The following is an 18429-nucleotide window of genomic DNA, read 5'->3' as shown; positions in this document are numbered from 1 at the left end:
ATATATATATATATATGCGTGTGTGTATATAGCGTTAATAAATACTTATTTACATTTCGTTTTTAATATAACTATATTTCGCTTATACTTTCTTATGAGGAAACAAAAGAAAATTTATAATTTACAAATTAACTTAATATTTGTTTCCATTTAAAATCCATTTAAAAATAAAACAAAGAATGAGACATTCAAAGGTCTAAAATATTTAAAGAAATAATTCATTAATGCAAAAAATAGTTATTTATGTGATAACAGAATAGATAAAATCGTCCTTCTCTCAAAAATTCTGGATATGTCCATGATGATGATCTATATATGCGAGATAATCTCTTATCAACGAGATCTTTAAATTTACCCGCGAATCGTAGTACGGATGTAAATTCAGAATGCGAAGAGTGCCATGTTCAACAGACAAATTGTCCGATGTGTGCGTGTGTGTGTGTGTGATTATTTTCGTTTTCTTCTTTCCCGCTCATGCAATGCGGATGCACAACGTGCCGGATAAGATCGAAGATCCATGAGTCATCGGGAATTCGAAACTCATTCAAAACTGGTTGTTTGACCGATGGAATGTAACTTTTAATAAGGAACAAGCCTGCGGTTATTGATGGCTTATATCGCTTACGAGAACGCGAGGATACACTCTCATGAAAGAAGAACGTTGATTATCGTTATCGCGTTAATTATCACGAGTACAATATGCCACACCATGAGAGAATTTTTCAAAATCAATGTAAATAAAGTCAACGAATAATTTTATATTGACGCTTTTTCAATTATTGTTAGATATCTGACAAAAGATATCGCTACACTTACCTTCGTTTAAAAATTCGTATCTTTCGAGCATCATCAACTAGTTCTTGTTATAAATTAGAATAAAATAGCACATATATAGAAAACGGAACGCGCTTTTATTTTCATCCGATGTTAATTATCCAAGCGATGATAATTTGCCGAAATAAGAGAGAGCGCAAGAGAGCAAGGAAAAGCGCGCGCGCGCACACACACACACACGCACACACAAAATGTGTAAAAATAATTCAAAGTAAATTATAACAGGAGATTAGTAAGTACGGCCTTGAGAGATTTTGAGATAAAATATAAGAGAGAGAAAGAGATATGAAAAATTGTAAGCCATTTAATATTTATATGAATATAATTACGTTAGATATGTACTCGTTTTTTTAGTTAATTTACATTTTAATTGAGATGCGTTTTTAAAGCAAGCACGAATTTCAACGCGTCCCTTTTTATCGATTAATTAGATCGCTAAATTGTGCGGATGCTTAGATCGAGTTATATGTATTTGCTTACACGAAAGAAAGCGCGGCATAGAACAAAGGGAAAACCAACTTGATTGTTTGCGCCACGTTGTTGACACAGCTTCCGACTCGCTTCACTGCAGTTATCGTTGTGTCAACGGTATAATGTGCATATGCATACATACATATATGCAATACATACCTACTTGTGCTTCTTTCTTCTTTTTTCTCCTTTTTATTTTTTTTTTAACTTAACTCAACTCGCGTTGTCGTTTGCACTTTACAAGTTCGCACGAGTAACATTCAATTCACATACTTACTACGCGCTTATCTCGCATACGCAAGCGTGCAAATACAGAATCCAAACATACGGAATCTAATTGGTATTGATATCTCTTGCTACGTCAGCGACAACTATCGCAGACCGACAATGAATCGACAGATAAATCTTTTTTACATTGATATTATATCGGCAGAATAATCCTAATTTGTCCCTGTCTCTTATTTCTTCCCTCCTCCTGTCGCCCGCCACTGTCATTCCACTTTCAGAGATGGATCAATTCCAATGGTCGATTTTAACTGCTCTATGTAAAAAAAAAGTATCATAATTGATAATAACACCTTGCATAAACATAGCTCAACAATGTTTTATGCTACAGAAAAGGAGATAGATAGATATAGATAGAAGAAGGAAGGGGAGACATTTTTTAAATTCTATTCTCATTCTGTTAAAAAAAAAAATCTTTATACAAATCTTATTACTTATGATACATACGTCAGCCAGTAACGTAGTAATTTTAATGTAGTTTATTTTACACGCAATAACTTTTATAGAATTTGTATTCCATTTTCATATATACTGTTAAAAAAATGGTAAGAATGAAGATAACTAAAAAATAAAACAAGATAAATAAAAAATAAACAGAAATATTTAATAAAAATTAGGGATGCACCGGATATCTGAAGAGTATCTTGTATCCAGTATTATCCGGCACTTTTTTACTATCCAATCGGATAGTCGGATATCATTAGTATCCGGGAATATACTGGTTGAAATTTCATATCATTAAATTGTTGATTTTTTTCTTGTACAAATGTTCTAGAAATAAATATGCATATTCATGATGCTATCTTGTATATTGTTGCAAAAATTACAATCTTTTTCTCTATAGGCTTTTTTTTAGAGGACACTTTTTCGGAATCCAGTCGGATATCCGGCTTGAAGAAATTGCCTTCTCGGATATCCGATAATTTTACGGTGCATCCCTAATAAAAATATCATTAAACCTCCATTGAATCGCCTAATATTTGTTGAAGAACTCGCATCCCATCTTGGAATTTATAATATATGTACGATCGTTCTAACGATGATCTAATGGAACACCTTTCCACCAAAATAACTTTTCCATTCTCCTTCTCCGTTAAATTCCAGACATTGCGAAAGTAAATTGTCTGAATAAAGTTATTGATGAGGCTAGAACTAGTCCATATGCACACATGCACCTATAATGTAATCATTATTTATTTTACCATAAAAACACGATTGAAAAACCATCAAGATTAAATAATTCTCGAAATTTAATTTTTTGACAATATTACTTATATGGGAGCTTGTTTATTATAAAACTATCCAAGTTAATTTTTTTTTTAAGTTGGAGAGAAAGTAGATAGAAGATGAATCAAAGAGTCGTATGTTTATTTAGATGAATGAATAATGAAATATGGATAAAGCCGGCGGTACAAGATGCTTGTTTCCTTGCTAGATTGCTAGCTAGAATAAATTTTTGCCATCGTATTGACTACAATGCTGATCCTGTCAGTACCGCAGCCAATACGATGGCAATATTCTAATCTAGCTAGAAATTAGGAATCCAGCAAGAAAACCAGCATCGTATGCTGCAGGCTTAATATACCGGAGACCAAAGGTATAATATAACACGTTTTATATTTTAGAGGGAAAAACAGAGAATACAGATTTTTTCTCTATTCGGAAAAACAGAAATCTGTTTTTTTAAAGGTACAAATAATATTTCTTCCTTACATTCTTTTTTAAAATTCGTGAACACGACTTCATCGAATGGAGTATCAAGGCACAAATTCTGGCGATACGCGACCTCGAATTATCATCTCCAGGAGTTTCGTCACTCAAGAGATAATCATCTAAGTCATCTATCAAAAGCACAGAAGGTACTGCTGCATAGGTGTGCAGTTTAAAAAGTTGTTCCACGAGGACTTCGTAATCCGACAAATATCTGCGTATAAATAAATATATCAAGACAGCTATGCGCGCTGTGTAAAGTATCGATGCGCATGAATGAATAAACGTCAAATGTATAAATATCGTTAGATAATATCCCAGCAAACGAGAATGGATTAAAATAAATTGAAATTTTTTTCTATCCAAATATGTATTTTAAATAGCAAATTTTTTTTTTTTGGATTTAATTGGATTCAATTGTATTCAATTAGATTCAATTGGATGCAATTGGATTAAAAAACTGCATTTCCTATTCAAAATTTTGAATTGAACAGTATTCATAATGCACAGAAAAAGGTAATATTATTTTTAGATTGAAGGCATAGAGATATGCTCCATGCAATTCCTATAAATGAATAAAAATGCATTCAGGATTGAAAAGCATTCATTTTAACATTCGTGAATCAATATTTCTGAAAATCTGAATCCATTTCAATTCATCATTTCAATCCATTTTCGTTTGCTGGGATATTTACTCTTTTTAAATAACAATTAAATTCCAGATAAACATAAAGAAGTTGCAGTGACAACAATTGTTGACAAATGGGAAAGTCTGCAAATGTAAAAAAAAAATATTACATAATATATAATATAATATAGTATATAAATCTTACATGAATCTCATTAGTTTGAGCGCAGTGACTGATGGATTCCTTCTGTCATGACAAGCCGCCGGTCGTTTTTCCAGAGGTGTCGGGGTAATGTAAACAACCCGTTGTCCTTCCTCCGCCCAATACGTCGCAGCCTAGGAGATGTAGGAAAATGTTTTCTTTCCACTTTAGAAAATATATCTTGTAGTTGAGAGAGACAGATAGATTTATTTATACGTACGTTTGAACATTACTCCTACGTGCAATACCTACATACCTCAAACATAAAAGATTTACTCAAATCTTTCGGCCCACACAACAGCGTTGTCTTGACATTTTTCGGAAACATAACTGTTAATGTTTACAATCAGTAATCCTACTGACTGATTGTGACTTGTGAGTTACAATTGCTTTATTCGCGACTGTTCGCGACTCGACAGGATATTCGTATTATTCGAAATAGCCTAACCTCACTCCTACGTTTCGCGTACTATTAGGTTGTTCGGAAAGTAATTTCGTTTTTTCCCAACAGAGGACTTATTGTATTTTTTCACAGCCAACTTCACACTTAAGCCGCATAATCATTATATATTTTGACAGCTACTATAGCAAGGCTTGCTTGTGAACAAAGTTCGATTGATCCTACGCAGTAGTTTTTGGTTGGTGCCCTATCAAATATGAAAGTGAAAAGCAGCATTTTCGGCATATTTTACTTTTTTACTATCGAAAAGGTAAAAATGCTGTTCAAGCAAGAAACAAATTATCCGATGTGTATGGAGAAGTTTATTGACAGAACGCCAGTGCCAAAACTGGTTTGCAAAATTTCGATCCGGCAATTTTAATGTTGAAGATGCACCACGTTCTGGAAGGCCAGTTGAAGCTGATGAAGACACAATAAAGGCATTAATTGATCCAAACTGGCGAATAACAACTCGTGAGATCGCTGAGAGATTAAATTTATCGAATTCGACCGTTTATGATCATTTGAAACGCGTCTGATTGAAAATCGTCTTTCATTTTCATAAGAAAAAACGAAATTACTTTCCGAACAACCTAATATTTCCTTCGTCTAGCTGTTTCTACTTCAGTCGTTATACAATTTTATAACTTAATTATTACACGATACTTGTATGTATGTACATTGGTTGAAGAATAAAAAGTGAGAATTTGATGTATGGTAAACATTATAAACGACTTTCCAATTCATAATCGTATATGCTCGTATATGTAAATTTTTGCTTCATTGCACTTTTTGGGTGTAGAAATGATATAGTCAACTCTACAGATAGATTTTCAAATATAATTTTAATAACTATGTTAGAATTGTCATGAAATTTGGTAACATTATGATGAAATTGTATAGCGCGATAGCTATTCGTATAAAACTTGCACTCTATGTATAAAATACGAGGGACATTCAAATTTTTATTACAGTTTAAATTCACACATCTCACTAATGTGTGTTGTGACGTGCTGATTATATCAATGGAATTGTACTTGTGTACTTTCTCGAAAAAAAAATTGGTAGACGCAAAGTTTGGTAGAACAAAGGTCATCCGAGACAATGCATGCAACGATCAGAACAAACACTCATCAATTCAGTCAGCATTTTCTGCTATTACCACTGCGATATATATATTCTTGAATGCCACAGAGATATAATTCATTCTTGGCTTGGCATTGTCGTCAGTCTTCTCTAAAAGTCTTTCTCCGATGTAATTGTTGTGCATTGTTCTACATTTGGCTCAATCTCAGTTCGCTTATGTCTGCTGTTTCTAGCAAAGATTACCCAGGTATTGGGTTACTCAGACGCGAACTCAGGTCTACAAATTTTTTCAGGAGAGAGTATGAGTGCGTTCCAAATTACGCATGAAGCGCATGATGTATCATTCGTCATTGTTATTTACCGAATAGTAAAGGAGGATGCAATAAAAAATACATCATGCGCTTCATGTGTAATTTGAAACGCACTCTATACATTCTAAAGTGCACGCCTCATTATCTGGATGCACAATTATAATTTGAATTTGAACGTTCCTCGTATATCACACATGATATACAATATATACATACATACACACATACATACATACATACATACATATACATTATATATTTATATATATATATACAGGTATATTATATATGAATAAAAATAAATATGTTAAAAGACACGATCCTGATAGCCACTATCGGCCATACTGGAACTAGGTTTGGTTGGTCCTCCAGGTACTTGATGATGCGGATGTCGCATATGACCAGGTCGTCTCGGTGGTGCCAGATATTCAAACATACTCTGAGTATGCTGCGCCAGCATCTTGCTGAGATCGCATGGCATTGGGTCAGTCCAGAAAAAATCATGATTTAGCGCGGAGTCAGAGTCACATCTTTTGCTAGGATCGAGTATTAAAAGTTTATCCAACAAATCACAGGCATAAGGATCCTTCAGATATGGCTTCAGTCTGTCTTTGACCTATATATAAAATCATTAATTAATATCATTTATTGACTGACTCAAAATTTAAAATGCAATATAAAAATGTGTTACACGTCCGATTCAACGTACGTTTAATTGACTGAATAGAATACCAATTTACATGAAATGTTTAAATTAAGTGTAACTTATAGTCATGTCACTAGTCACATTGCTTCCTTAAAATATTATGCAATGGAATTTGCGATTTTACCTTTCTTTTCTGCCCCTTTGGAAGGTCCATTTTGGTAAATAGATCTAAATTTTCAACGCCAGGCCACACCTCGGTCGTTATCGAGCCACACAATTGTGAAATCAATATAAGCTGTTGTTGCTCGGTACTTCCCTGCATTATAGGAGACCTGCAAATTTATAAGACAAAGTATATGATTACGCGAACAAAAATCACAAGCAAGAACATAATCATAGAATAATGTAAACCTTGTCCACATTTCTGCCATTATACAGCCAGCACCCCATAAATCCACTGGCGGTCCATAATTTCTGTCACCAAGTAAGAGTTCTGGTGGTCGGTACCAAAGAGTAACAACTCTATTGGTATAACGATTCGAATGGCCGTTTTTTGCACTGAATGCTCGTGCCAAACCAAAGTCAGCTAATTTTAATACGCCATTCTTTGTTATTAAAACATTAGCGGCTTTCATATCTCTATGTAAAATCTGTGAGAAATTAAATGCTTTTTGTGATGCTGAATGTAATAATTATTGTAACAATGTTAATAGCAACAATTAATGATGTGATATCACTGAATAATTTTATTCTATGACCATGATAAACCATACCATTGCAATCATTGTTTTAATAAACTAATGTAATTTTTTAAAATGTTATGCATACTTATAACAAGAATATTAAAATATTTAAAGATAAATGTACATGCAGATTGATGAAATATAATGTAAAGATTATTATTATATTTTAATGGAAAATAACCTTGAATCTTTTTATTACTTTCTATTAACAAACTGATTAAACTTTTTTAGAATTTGACATCTTTAAAGAGATGTAAAATGGATAAGTAAATCTTTTTTTCTCACCTTATTACTGTGTATATAGTAAAGACCATTTAGCAACTGTTGCATAACCTTTTTTATTTCGCCTAAACTAAATTTCACATTTACATTTGACAACAAACCAGCCAAGTCATGTTCACAGAAATCAAATATCAGATAAAAAGTAGATCGATATCGATTATACTGAGTTGCTGAAAACATTATGAAATTAATTAAATTAGATTATACAATGTTAAAACCAATTGTTTCAATTATTATTTAAGGCTGTTTATAAAATTATTTTTCATAATTCAAACATTTTCAGATATTTATAGTTGTCGTTTTTTTCTACATATTCCTCTGAGAGGTATTCTATCTAGTGAAAGAGTAAACTCCTACATGTACATATTAATAATTATACGATAAGTTAGAAGGCAGAGTAGTACATATATACATATATTTACCTCGTGTCCTACAAATCTCTATGAGGTTAACCACATTCTCATGTTTCAACAATTGTAATATCTTTATTTCACGTAATGCCGTAATGGGAAACTGTAACAAGATTTTGATATACACATATAACAAATTATAAATTTAAAAAAATATTGTAATATGAATAGAGTAAAAGGAAATATGTTTGCATTAGTATAAAGATTATGTTAACACAAGTATTAATAAAAAGTTTATAGCAACCTTGACAATCATATAGTTAAATGATATACTATATACTATAAGGTAAACTTACTCCTTCTTTCTCATTGTCCATTAGTACTTTCTTCATTGCGACAAACTTCTTGTTTGTTTTCTTGTCCTTAGCCTTAAATACCTCTCTATGAAAAAAGAGAATACATGCATACAATATAAATTATAAATTTTTAAGCAGACGCGATATTTATTCAGAATGCTCTCCTCACAAATTAAATGAATAATTATGTTATTGAAAAAATATCTAGATCGAACAAATCGTGGAGAAATCTCTCGATAATCAGCCGTAACCTTACACCATCGCATAATCTAAACGTAAGATTTTTGCTTACCCGAAAGTTCCTTGGCCAATTTTCGCAACTTTTTCATACTTGGAAGATTCATCGCAATATGGAAAATCGAATTCCTCGATGTATTTTTCCTTTTCCTTCGTATTCATTGTAATCGCATATATGTATGTACTAGCGTAAACACGAAATAGGCTTACAATAAGTGAATTCAATAATAATCTTGGTAGAGTGGCCCTGACTATGAGCTGAGTCGATACAGCCAGAATCGAAAACGACCGCCGGAGGCGCCGAGTCTCGCAAGTGGCAGAGTAGTCGAACAAGTTAAGGGGGGAAGCACATGCTTCATACGCAAAACGAAAGTTCCCAGACGGATCATGAAAGCGAGCCCGGCTGGCGAGTTTTAAATGTTGAGGTTGTTTGATTACAGAAATGATAAAAGCAAATGACATAGCTTAGGGGAAGGATTTTTAAGGAGGGGGAAGATCATTAGAAGTTACAGATGTGAATAAGAGCTGTTAATATATGTAATGAGTTGTCAGCCTTAGGGGAAGTGAGCGGACATGAGAAAATGATATGATTAATATCCTGAGTAGGATCGCCGCAGGGACAAGCCTTAGACGCAACTATATTTTTCCTGTGAAGGCTATAGTTGAGATTGTAATGATTTGCATAAGCGAATTCAAAAGTTCAAGACTAATCAAGACGGCAAAGCTATGGAGGCAAAAATTGACACGGTGTGCTTTTCATCATAAGATGCATTCATTTAAGGTGCTTTTACATAACAGCGTCAAGCGTCAAGCGTCAAACGCTCGACGCTCATTTTCGGCATCAAAACAAGTCACATGATAGAAATTAATAAATATTAGAAGCTCCGCACAATAAAAGGAACAGAAAATATAAAACACAGAATAAGAGAATTTTAACCTATCAGAAGTCATGTATTGTGGAATACAGAGTTTCTGATAGGTTGAAATTCTTATTCTCTGTTCTCTGTTCCCTATTCCTTTTATTGAACGGAGCCCTTCAGGCGCCAATTTTGATCATGTGACCTATTTTGACGCTGAAAATGAGTGTTAAGCGTCAGCATAAAAAGGCACCTTAATAAGTAAAGGTACATTTTCACGTGCTGCTAAAATAAGCAATTGGAACGACAGATTTGTCGCTCGTTGTCCAGCGGTTGAAATTTTGTAGTTTGAACAGTTTCAACCATAGATCTGTTCGCGTTACATAAAATCCTCAAATATTTTTACACTTAAAATGAGATAAATATATATTTAGTTTTGAAAAAAAAGAAAGCAAAGATGCCAAGTGCAAAAAGCGCAAGCAATGCGAACAGACCTCATGATATAAGAATACCAATGATCTGTTTTCTGTTTCTGAACTAGACTGCATTAGCACTCTCTTTCTCATTTTCAACAAATATCAAACATATACTTTCTGTCTCACTTCAAGTTTCAAAAATGTTCACTAGTTCAGCCACAGAAAACAGACCTCAGGTGTATTATTGTGCATAATAATGGCAGCCTTGTGGAACAGCCAATCAATGACCGACCACAAAGCAGCCGCGTAATTTAAAGCGTTAAATGTCATAAATAAGGTAAATTAAAAACAAAGTAAGAAAATCTAAAAAAGAAAAAATTTTAAAACTAATTAATTTTTAATATGAAAAAGCTTGCTGACATGCTATGCCAAAAGATTGGCGGCAGAAATTGAGCTAAATTTGCAATTCCTGTTTGATTTCTGTCGCTATTATATTTGCTGGCATGATATATCAATAGGTTGTAAATACGTTCTACTAAAGAAACCAAGTAATGTTTTTTACGTTAGATACAAAGCACCACTCCGGTCTGAATGTTAAGATGTTGAACTACTATATATATTCATTTAAATGAATTAATTTCAGAAATGATAATTGCGTGCCGATATGATCGTCGGACTTTCAACGCAATCAATCTGAAATATTAATATTCTCCTCAAATTTCCCAAATCTTAAAAAACTATAATAAACTTATTGCGAAAAATATTGCCTCGGCTGGGAATCAAACCCGGATCTCTTGCATTGCGAGCGTCCTAAGCCTTTAGATTCCCGGCCGAGACAATATTTTTCGCAATAAGTTTATTACAGTTTTTTAAGATTTGGGAAATTTGGAGGGATTATTAATATTTCAGATTGATTGCGTTGAAAGTCCGACGATCATATCGGCACACAATTATCATTTCTGAAATTAATTCATTTAAATGAATATATATAGTAGTTTAACATCTTAACATTCAGACCGGAGTGGCGCTTCGTATTTAAAGTAACGTATTTAATATAAACGGTCTTGTTTCCAATCATATAATTTTTTTTAGTTATTTATTTATTTATCCCAAACCATAACTTAAGGTAATATTTATGTGTTTGCTTTGGGACGTGGTGCGTCTTGCATTACATAAAACGCACCTTTTCTCTTACCAAATGCCTTGTAGCTTGTACTGCGTAGTGTACGGTTGTAAATGATATGAATGCTGCTTGTTTAGAATCCTGTTTTATTTGTCTTGTACATACAAAAATGTTTACTATGCTCGCTCGGGTAAGAACATACACAGAGAGAAAAGAAAAATGTCGTTCCCCTGAGGGATGAAACCGAACAAAACGAACGATGCGCAGCGAAAATGTACATGCTCGAAAATGCGCGAAGGCAATCGAATCGATCACATGACGATCTGGGGGTCGCACGGTGAATTCCGGTAGTGAGCAAAAGCGCGGTAGACTACAGTACGGCTAGAGATATTTGCGTGAGGCGAATTTATTAAATCTGCATCGGTGCGAGTTAAATATCATTTCAAATTATTGACACAACTTGTACATATCGCCGTCCTTGAAAGAATCATCTTTCAACGAAAAAGAAAAAAAAAGTATGTGAAACTTGTGCTAATAAGAAAAAACTTAGACTTAAGAGAATAATAAATATGAATACAAACAAGGTTAAAATTAATTGCAAATGCCACAGCTACACCTTTTTCTTATTGGGAAGCAGATATAGACGAGTAATTGGACGTTTATAACTACCATTAACTATACACACAACTGTAGCAACGCGAGCTATACCATCATTATCAGAATAGACTTTTTGAATCCTTCCCAAGGGCCAGGATAGCGGTGGAGAGTTGTCATCTTTTATGATGACATTTGTCCAACATGTATAGGGGCTTCTTCAATTTGCCACTTGTTGTTGGCATTGTTGTAAATATTCATGCGACCAGCGTCGCCAAAACTGTTGCTGTAATAGTTGTACGTGCTGCCAATGAGACAACCGATTCGTAGGTACTTCTTCCAAAGATGTAAGTGGATAAGATGTAAGTGGAGTGTCTATTAGAAAATGCTCTGGCGTTAATGACCTTAAATCCTTAGGATCTGATGAAAGTGAAGTAATAGGACGAGAATTCAAGATCGCTTCGATCTGAATGAGACATGTTTCTAATTCTCCATATTATAAATTGGAGTTTCTTGTCATTCGAATTAAATGATGTTTAGCTGCCTTTACCGCAGCTTCCCATACACCACCGTGATAGGGTGTTCTGGGTGGAATGAAGTGCCAATGAACTTCTTTATTAGCCAATTGATTGCTGACTTGCTGCTGGGTTGTTTGGTTCTTGAGTAGTTTGAATAATTCTCTTAGTTCGTAGTCAGCGCCTACAAAATTTAAACCGTTGTCAAAATAAATATCAAAAGAACAACCTCTTCTGACCACAAAACGTTTGAAGATGTTTAAAAATGCTTCGGAAGACAAGCTGGTAGCCAACTCCAAGTGAATCGCCTTTGTGGCTAAGCAGATGAAAACTGCAATGTAGCATTTTATTTGCTTGGTATTTCTTTTAGTGCCCTCCTTGTAATAAAAGAGACCTGCGTAATCTACGCCATACTGGTCAAACGCCCTCGTAGGATTGTTGATTTGTGATTTCGGAAGATTTCCCATGATTGTTGAAGCAGCCTTTGATAGACAAAAGCAGATGATATATTTTTGAACAATTTGTGTGCAGACGTGACTCAAAATCTTTCACGTACTGCTGCTAGAGTAGCCTGTGGCCCAGCGTGAAGATATTTTTCATGCTCATGCCTCACAATAGACACATTGAGAATGGATGATGTCCAGGCAATAATATTGGGTGTTTTGCTGAGTATGAAAGCGATGCTTTCTTTAAACGACCTCCCACTCGCAAGACTCCAGAGTCGCCAATAAATGGATTCAGTCTTAGGAAGGGATTGTTTTTATTTATGATTCCTTATTTATCAAGCGACTTCAGTTCTTCGGTGAAATAAACTGCTTGAATTAGCCTTGATAAATGAATGATGATTCGATTCTGTTCTTCAGGTGTGATTGATTGAATAATATGCATCTTCGCTGTTGAAGATGCTTGAGTGTTCTGGGTGGTAAATTTTGCCTTCCTTAAGCTTTTTGCAAAACGAAAAATGTAAGTGACCACCTGAATGAGCCTTGTGAATCTTGAGTAACGATTAAAGATGGCAAATTCTTGAGACATAGTGTGACTGTGATGATGGTCTTGGATCTTCTTTCTGGAAGGTCTTCTATTCTATTATAAAATTTTTTCTCATTTTAACATCAATGTAATTTAAAGGGACTATTGTTTCTCAATTAATAATTTATTATTTAATTTTACTTATCATGTTAATATCTACCATTGTTTTTAAACGACAATCACTTTGTATAACTTGTTCCTAGTACTTCCTTGTTATATTTAGTTCCTATGTATTAAAATAAATAATAACGATGTAAAGACTCTTAAATATAACATAAATAAACAAACAAATTAAACGGCGAAAGAAGAGTCATTAGGTTAAAAAACATTTAATTAGTTAAAAATATTAGGCGAAGATACATGAACAGATACGGAACGGCGCATATAAATGTATGAATGTATAAAAATGTATAAAAACCATAACAAGTTTCGGCTACGAGATTGAGCCCTCTTCAGATGTAAAGCGCGAGAAAATAAACAATAAGTAAAAAATAAGTAAAAAAAAAACAATTCATGTCGCAATTAACATAAAACGTAAAGAAGTAAAATTCAGATGGATCTCAAAAATACGATTGAACAATCAAGATGTCCATTATCAAAGCCAGATCGCTAGATAAGACCGAAAAAGAACTTGTAAGAAAAAACAGACTTTAACAATTAGAAACGCCGCTATCACGATAAAATCGTAAACTCACCAGTAAACCCGAACGAATCAAAATGATCCCCCGTACATGCAAAGGTGAACCATGTGTTAGCCATAACACACCGGCAATAATGCACATACCAGAGCCGGACATGTCGGTGTCGCTCACGACGTGACTGCTCGCTTAAACGGAACACAACGCACTGAGAGAGGAGAGGAGACGGGCCGACAAAATCGAAAGTCATACTTTGTTTATGATCGGTATATACGCTTTGTGGAGACTTTCGGTGTCAGTTTGTAGATTCAGACTATTTTTTTGTTTTTTAATATGCAACATTTCAGAGATTAGCCGCTTTCTGTAAGAAGGTTCTTCATCCAGGATTTGAACATCGTCCCATTGAAAATCATGATCATGAAGAAGTCTATGCTCGGTAATGACGGAGCGGGCAGAAGTTTTGTATCTAATATGGTTACGGTGTTCCGCAATTCTAGTTTTTAATTTTCTGCCCGTTTGCCCGACGTAAGATGCGTCGCAATCATTACATAAAATTTTATAGACGACATTATTTTTCGATGTACGAGGACAAGTGTCCTTTTGGACTCTGATGTACTTGCTCATCTTATTGGGGCTGTGGAAAGCTACTCTGATATCGCCTTTATTTTTGCGCAATGTTCTGAATTTTTCTGCGTGAGACGGAATGAAGGGGAGACCGTAAGCCAAGAGGTAGATTCCTTAGTAACATCACTATCGGTTACGACGTTATGTACATTGTGTATCTTTTTAATTAAATTTTTTATTCTTTGGTTAATGGAGTCAAAAATAAAATCGAGTGGGTAGTCATTTAAGAGTAAGATATTGATAATGAAAGTCAAATTTTTAGTGTGAAATATATTGTCAGATAATAAAAAGACTCTGTCGACTAACGAAGAAGATGGTACCTTTTTTCTGTATCAAAGGATGATTCGAATGAAAGTTCAGGAATCTACCTGAAAACGTTGGCTTACGGTACCAGTCTAAATAACATCGATTTTCATTAACCGACACGGTAATGTCCAAGAAATTTATCGCATTTCCGCCTCTTTCTATGGTGAACTGTAAGCGCGGATGGAATGAATTGAATTGGTTTAGTAACCTATCGATTTGTGAGGGATGTACCGCCGTACATATATCGTTAACGTATCTATAGTAAAATTATGTGTCAAAGCTCGACGACATCAAGGACACCGTCTCCAATCTCCTCATCACTAGATCCGCTATTATCGGTGATATTGGAGAGCCCATGGGAGTGCCAAAGCATTGTCTGTAAATCACATCGTTGAAGGAAAAGAACGTGGAGTCTGAGACGAACTGTATTGCCTCCAAGAACTCTTTCTTAGGTAGGGAGCAATCGCTGGCAATAACATGCCAATGTTCGTTTATGCAGTCAATCGCTACATCAGTTGGCACATTCGTGAACAAAGAGGTGACATCCAAAGATATTAGTTCATGTGCCCCCGTGAAATGTACACTCCTTAATTTCTCGACTAATTCGAAACTATTTTTGACGTTACTGTCGGCTTTCGGAATGGTCTTAAATAATTTATTATATAAGAACGTAGCCAAAGAATATAGCGGACTGCCCATCGACGACACGATAATTCTCAAAGGACAACAAGGCTTGTGTATCTTTGGCAGTCCATAGGCCCTCGGGAGAGGGCCCATCACTACAGTACAACGCTCTGTATTCGGAGCGTTGATATGCCCTCCCGTTTTCCACTTTGTGAGCATAGATCTTAAAGCCGTCGTCAGTTTTTTTGTCGGATCTTTTTTGATCCGGACATATGTGTCCGAGTCCCCCAACAACGCAATCATTTCGTCCTTGTACGCGTTCCTATCAATAGCAACAGTGACATTGCCCTTGTCCGCACGCGTGAACACAATGTTGGGATGCGCCGACAAAACAACCAAGTGTGACGACTCCATCCTAGTCAACTGTTTGTGGACGTCTGAAGTGAAGACAGGAGAAGAGATGATATTTTTTAGGATGGGGATGGACTGGTTAACTATATCCATTCTCCTGTCCAAGGGCATCTTCAATGTGCCACTTTCAATACCCTTGATGCAGTTGAAAATAATCCTGTTTTTGTTATCAAAGGGGAGCGCAAAGTTTTCACCCAGTTGTAGGAAACATTGAACATTGTTAGGAATGTCGCACGAAGACAAGTTCAGGAACCAACCGTCCCTGACCGTGGACAGAGACGAAAGGACCTGTGATGGAAAGGAGTTAGGGAGTATGGAAATCGTAGGATTGGGAGAACTGTTATTTAGAAGAACAGAACTATCGACGATGTACGGTGCTGGATTAAGAAAGCCGCGCCCCAAGGATACACAGGTATTGTCCGATGTTAAGCTACACGGTCTGCGGACGGAGTCAGAACTGTACTGTATGGGCGCGATCCTGACGATGGATTGTTTTATTTTTTTATTAATCAACCATCGGAGTTTGGAATCAAGCCTATTCCTTTCTTTGATGAAATACCGATTGACCGATTTTCCTTGTGTCCGGAGGAACTCGTCACAGATGTGCGTCGGAAGACAGATAGAAAGGCAGCTCACAAAATGGAAAAGTAAATCTCTATAAGTCGATAGCCCTATGTGAATCGCTCAGCTCAACCCTCAAAATCCTCTTTATCAACGAGAATTTAAGATTTGAAAATTTTTTGTTTGAGCTGGAGTAACGGAAATTGATATTGAAATTGTCAAAGACGCTCAAGTGTCTCGGAGTTACATCATTGAGAATGCACTGCTTAATAAAACGTGTGTGTACATAATTTTTCACGATAAGACGGCGGCATCGTATCCAGGATTTCATGCAATCAACAGCGTGAGAACCGAAGTGAATCCGAATAAAATTAAAATAAGACCGGTGAGGAGTACGCATTATTAACGCCAGCGTTAGAATAAATAATAACGATGTAAAGACTCTTAAATATAACATAAATAAACAAACAAATTAAACGGCGAAAGAAGAGTCATTAGGTTAAAAAACATTTAATTAGTTAAAAATATTAGGCGAAGATACATGAACAGATACGGAACGGCGCACATAAATGTATGAATGTATAAAAATAAATAAATTTGCGCAGAAAGAAACAAGTTGCATAATTTATAAATATTAAATAACAAATCTAAGGACTCTTTCTATACAAAATAAATAATAATAAGTAAAGGGCAAAGTAAGAGTCGACAGATTTCTTTAAAAATTAATCGAAGAATATGTTACAATTAACAAGAGGTAAAATTACATAAAGCAAAAATAAAATTAGAAATAAGAAAATAATAATAAAAAATTACAAGTTTCGGCTATTGGATTGAGCCCTCTTCAGACATTAACATAACGAAAAAATCGTAGTACAAAATCAATTATCAATGATCGCATATTCAATGCATTCATAGTTCGGGTGAGTCTTGATGTAGAGTTCGACATTATTTCCGTACGATTGAACAATCAAATGTATTAAAAATATCTTAACAAAGTTTTAGTTGATAAAAAAGATAAAATAAAAACTTCTTACAAAAAAATATACACATAAATAAATTAACATACCAATTTATTTATGTGTATATTTTTTTGTAAGAAGTTTTTATTTTATCTTTTTTATCAACTAAAACTTTGTCAAGATATTTTTAATACATTTGATTGTTCAATCGTACGGAAATAATGTCGAACTCTACATCAAGACTCACCCGAACTATGAATGCATTGAATATGCGATCATTGATAATTGATTTTGTACTACAATTTTTTCGTTATGTTAATGTTTGAAGAGGGCTCAATCCGATAGTCGAAACTTGTAACTTTTTATTATTATTTTCTTATTTCTAATTTTATTTTTGCTTTATGTAATTTTACCTCTTGTTAATTGTAACATATTCTTCGATTAATTTTTAAAGAAATCTGTCGACTCTTACTTTGCCCTTTTTACTTATTATTATTTATTTTATAAATATTAGATAATTATGACATACAAGAATGATAACTATATCATACCTATACATAAGGAAAATACGATTCAAAGAATCCTTTTTAATGATCAATTATAATGCTACTTTTGTGCACAAAATTATGCTTACAAGAATGTGTAAATAAAAGCTATTTCTAGTGCTATGAATGTATGGAGATATAAAGTGTTTTACAATTTATATTAGCATCAAAACGAAAATGGCAAAGCGTTCTTTCATAAATGTGTAATGCAAAGCACAGGGGGTACTTTTTATTTGATGGCACAAGTCGACATAAGTGTCGTTCTATCCTTGTTGACATTCAGAGAGTGACAAACTTTTTCATCAAATGGAAAGCACCCAATTTAAGCCACGCTTTTCCAAAATATAATCGAGGTGACGCAATACCTGAAACGAGATAAACACCCGTTCGAGTAGTCTTACAAGATTGATTATATTGGTGTATTTAGAACGACAACTGCTCAGCCGCTCAGTGAGTTCTTTTATCTGATTGGTCTATATTTTAGGATTTAGTGGAACATGTCAATCAGATGAAAGAGCTCATTGAGTGTTCAGTGAGCGATCATTCTGAATGCATCCAATAGGTGCATCCAGAAGCACGATCACTTACTGAGCGCTCAGTGAGCTTTTGTATCTGTTTGGTCTATTTTTAGTTCTAACAGAATATGT

The 18429-nt window shown here is 34.5% G+C and overlaps 3 protein-coding genes across 3 annotated transcripts; all 3 read right to left on the bottom strand.

The window, feature by feature from the left end:
* Window positions 1-2221: 2221 nt before the first annotated feature.
* LOC108754365 lies at window positions 2222-4601 on the bottom strand. The gene is made up of 4 exons (XM_018496617.1): window positions 4387-4601; window positions 4134-4264; window positions 3304-3514; window positions 2222-2765 (listed from the first exon to the last, which is right to left on the bottom strand). The coding sequence occupies exons 1-4, from the start codon at window positions 4456-4458 to the stop codon at window positions 2544-2546; spliced, it is 636 nt and encodes a 211-aa protein (XP_018352119.1). The 5' UTR covers window positions 4459-4601; the 3' UTR covers window positions 2222-2543.
* Window positions 4602-6256: 1655 nt separating this feature from the next.
* Window positions 6257-8800, bottom strand: LOC108754297 (cyclin-dependent kinase 9). Its single transcript, XM_018496500.1, has 7 exons — window positions 8636-8800; window positions 8344-8428; window positions 8060-8150; window positions 7641-7807; window positions 7024-7262; window positions 6797-6944; window positions 6257-6582 (listed from the first exon to the last, which is right to left on the bottom strand). The coding sequence occupies exons 1-7, from the start codon at window positions 8740-8742 to the stop codon at window positions 6274-6276; spliced, it is 1146 nt and encodes a 381-aa protein (XP_018352002.1). The 5' UTR covers window positions 8743-8800; the 3' UTR covers window positions 6257-6273.
* A 2990-nt stretch (window positions 8801-11790) lies between these two features.
* Window positions 11791-13911, bottom strand: LOC108754284. Its single transcript, XM_018496481.1, has 5 exons — window positions 13810-13911; window positions 12642-12827; window positions 12315-12567; window positions 12121-12269; window positions 11791-12036 (listed from the first exon to the last, which is right to left on the bottom strand). The coding sequence occupies exons 1-5, from the start codon at window positions 13909-13911 to the stop codon at window positions 11791-11793; spliced, it is 936 nt and encodes a 311-aa protein (XP_018351983.1).
* Window positions 13912-18429: the final 4518 nt, after the last annotated feature.

This window comes from Trachymyrmex septentrionalis, unplaced genomic scaffold (genome assembly GCF_001594115.1).
Source record: "Trachymyrmex septentrionalis isolate Tsep2-gDNA-1 unplaced genomic scaffold, Tsep1.0 scaffold79, whole genome shotgun sequence".
Classification (NCBI taxonomy): Eukaryota; Metazoa; Arthropoda; class Insecta; order Hymenoptera; family Formicidae; genus Trachymyrmex; species Trachymyrmex septentrionalis.
Note: the sequence above shows the minus strand (reverse complement) of the source record. Positions and strands in the feature narration are given on the sequence as shown.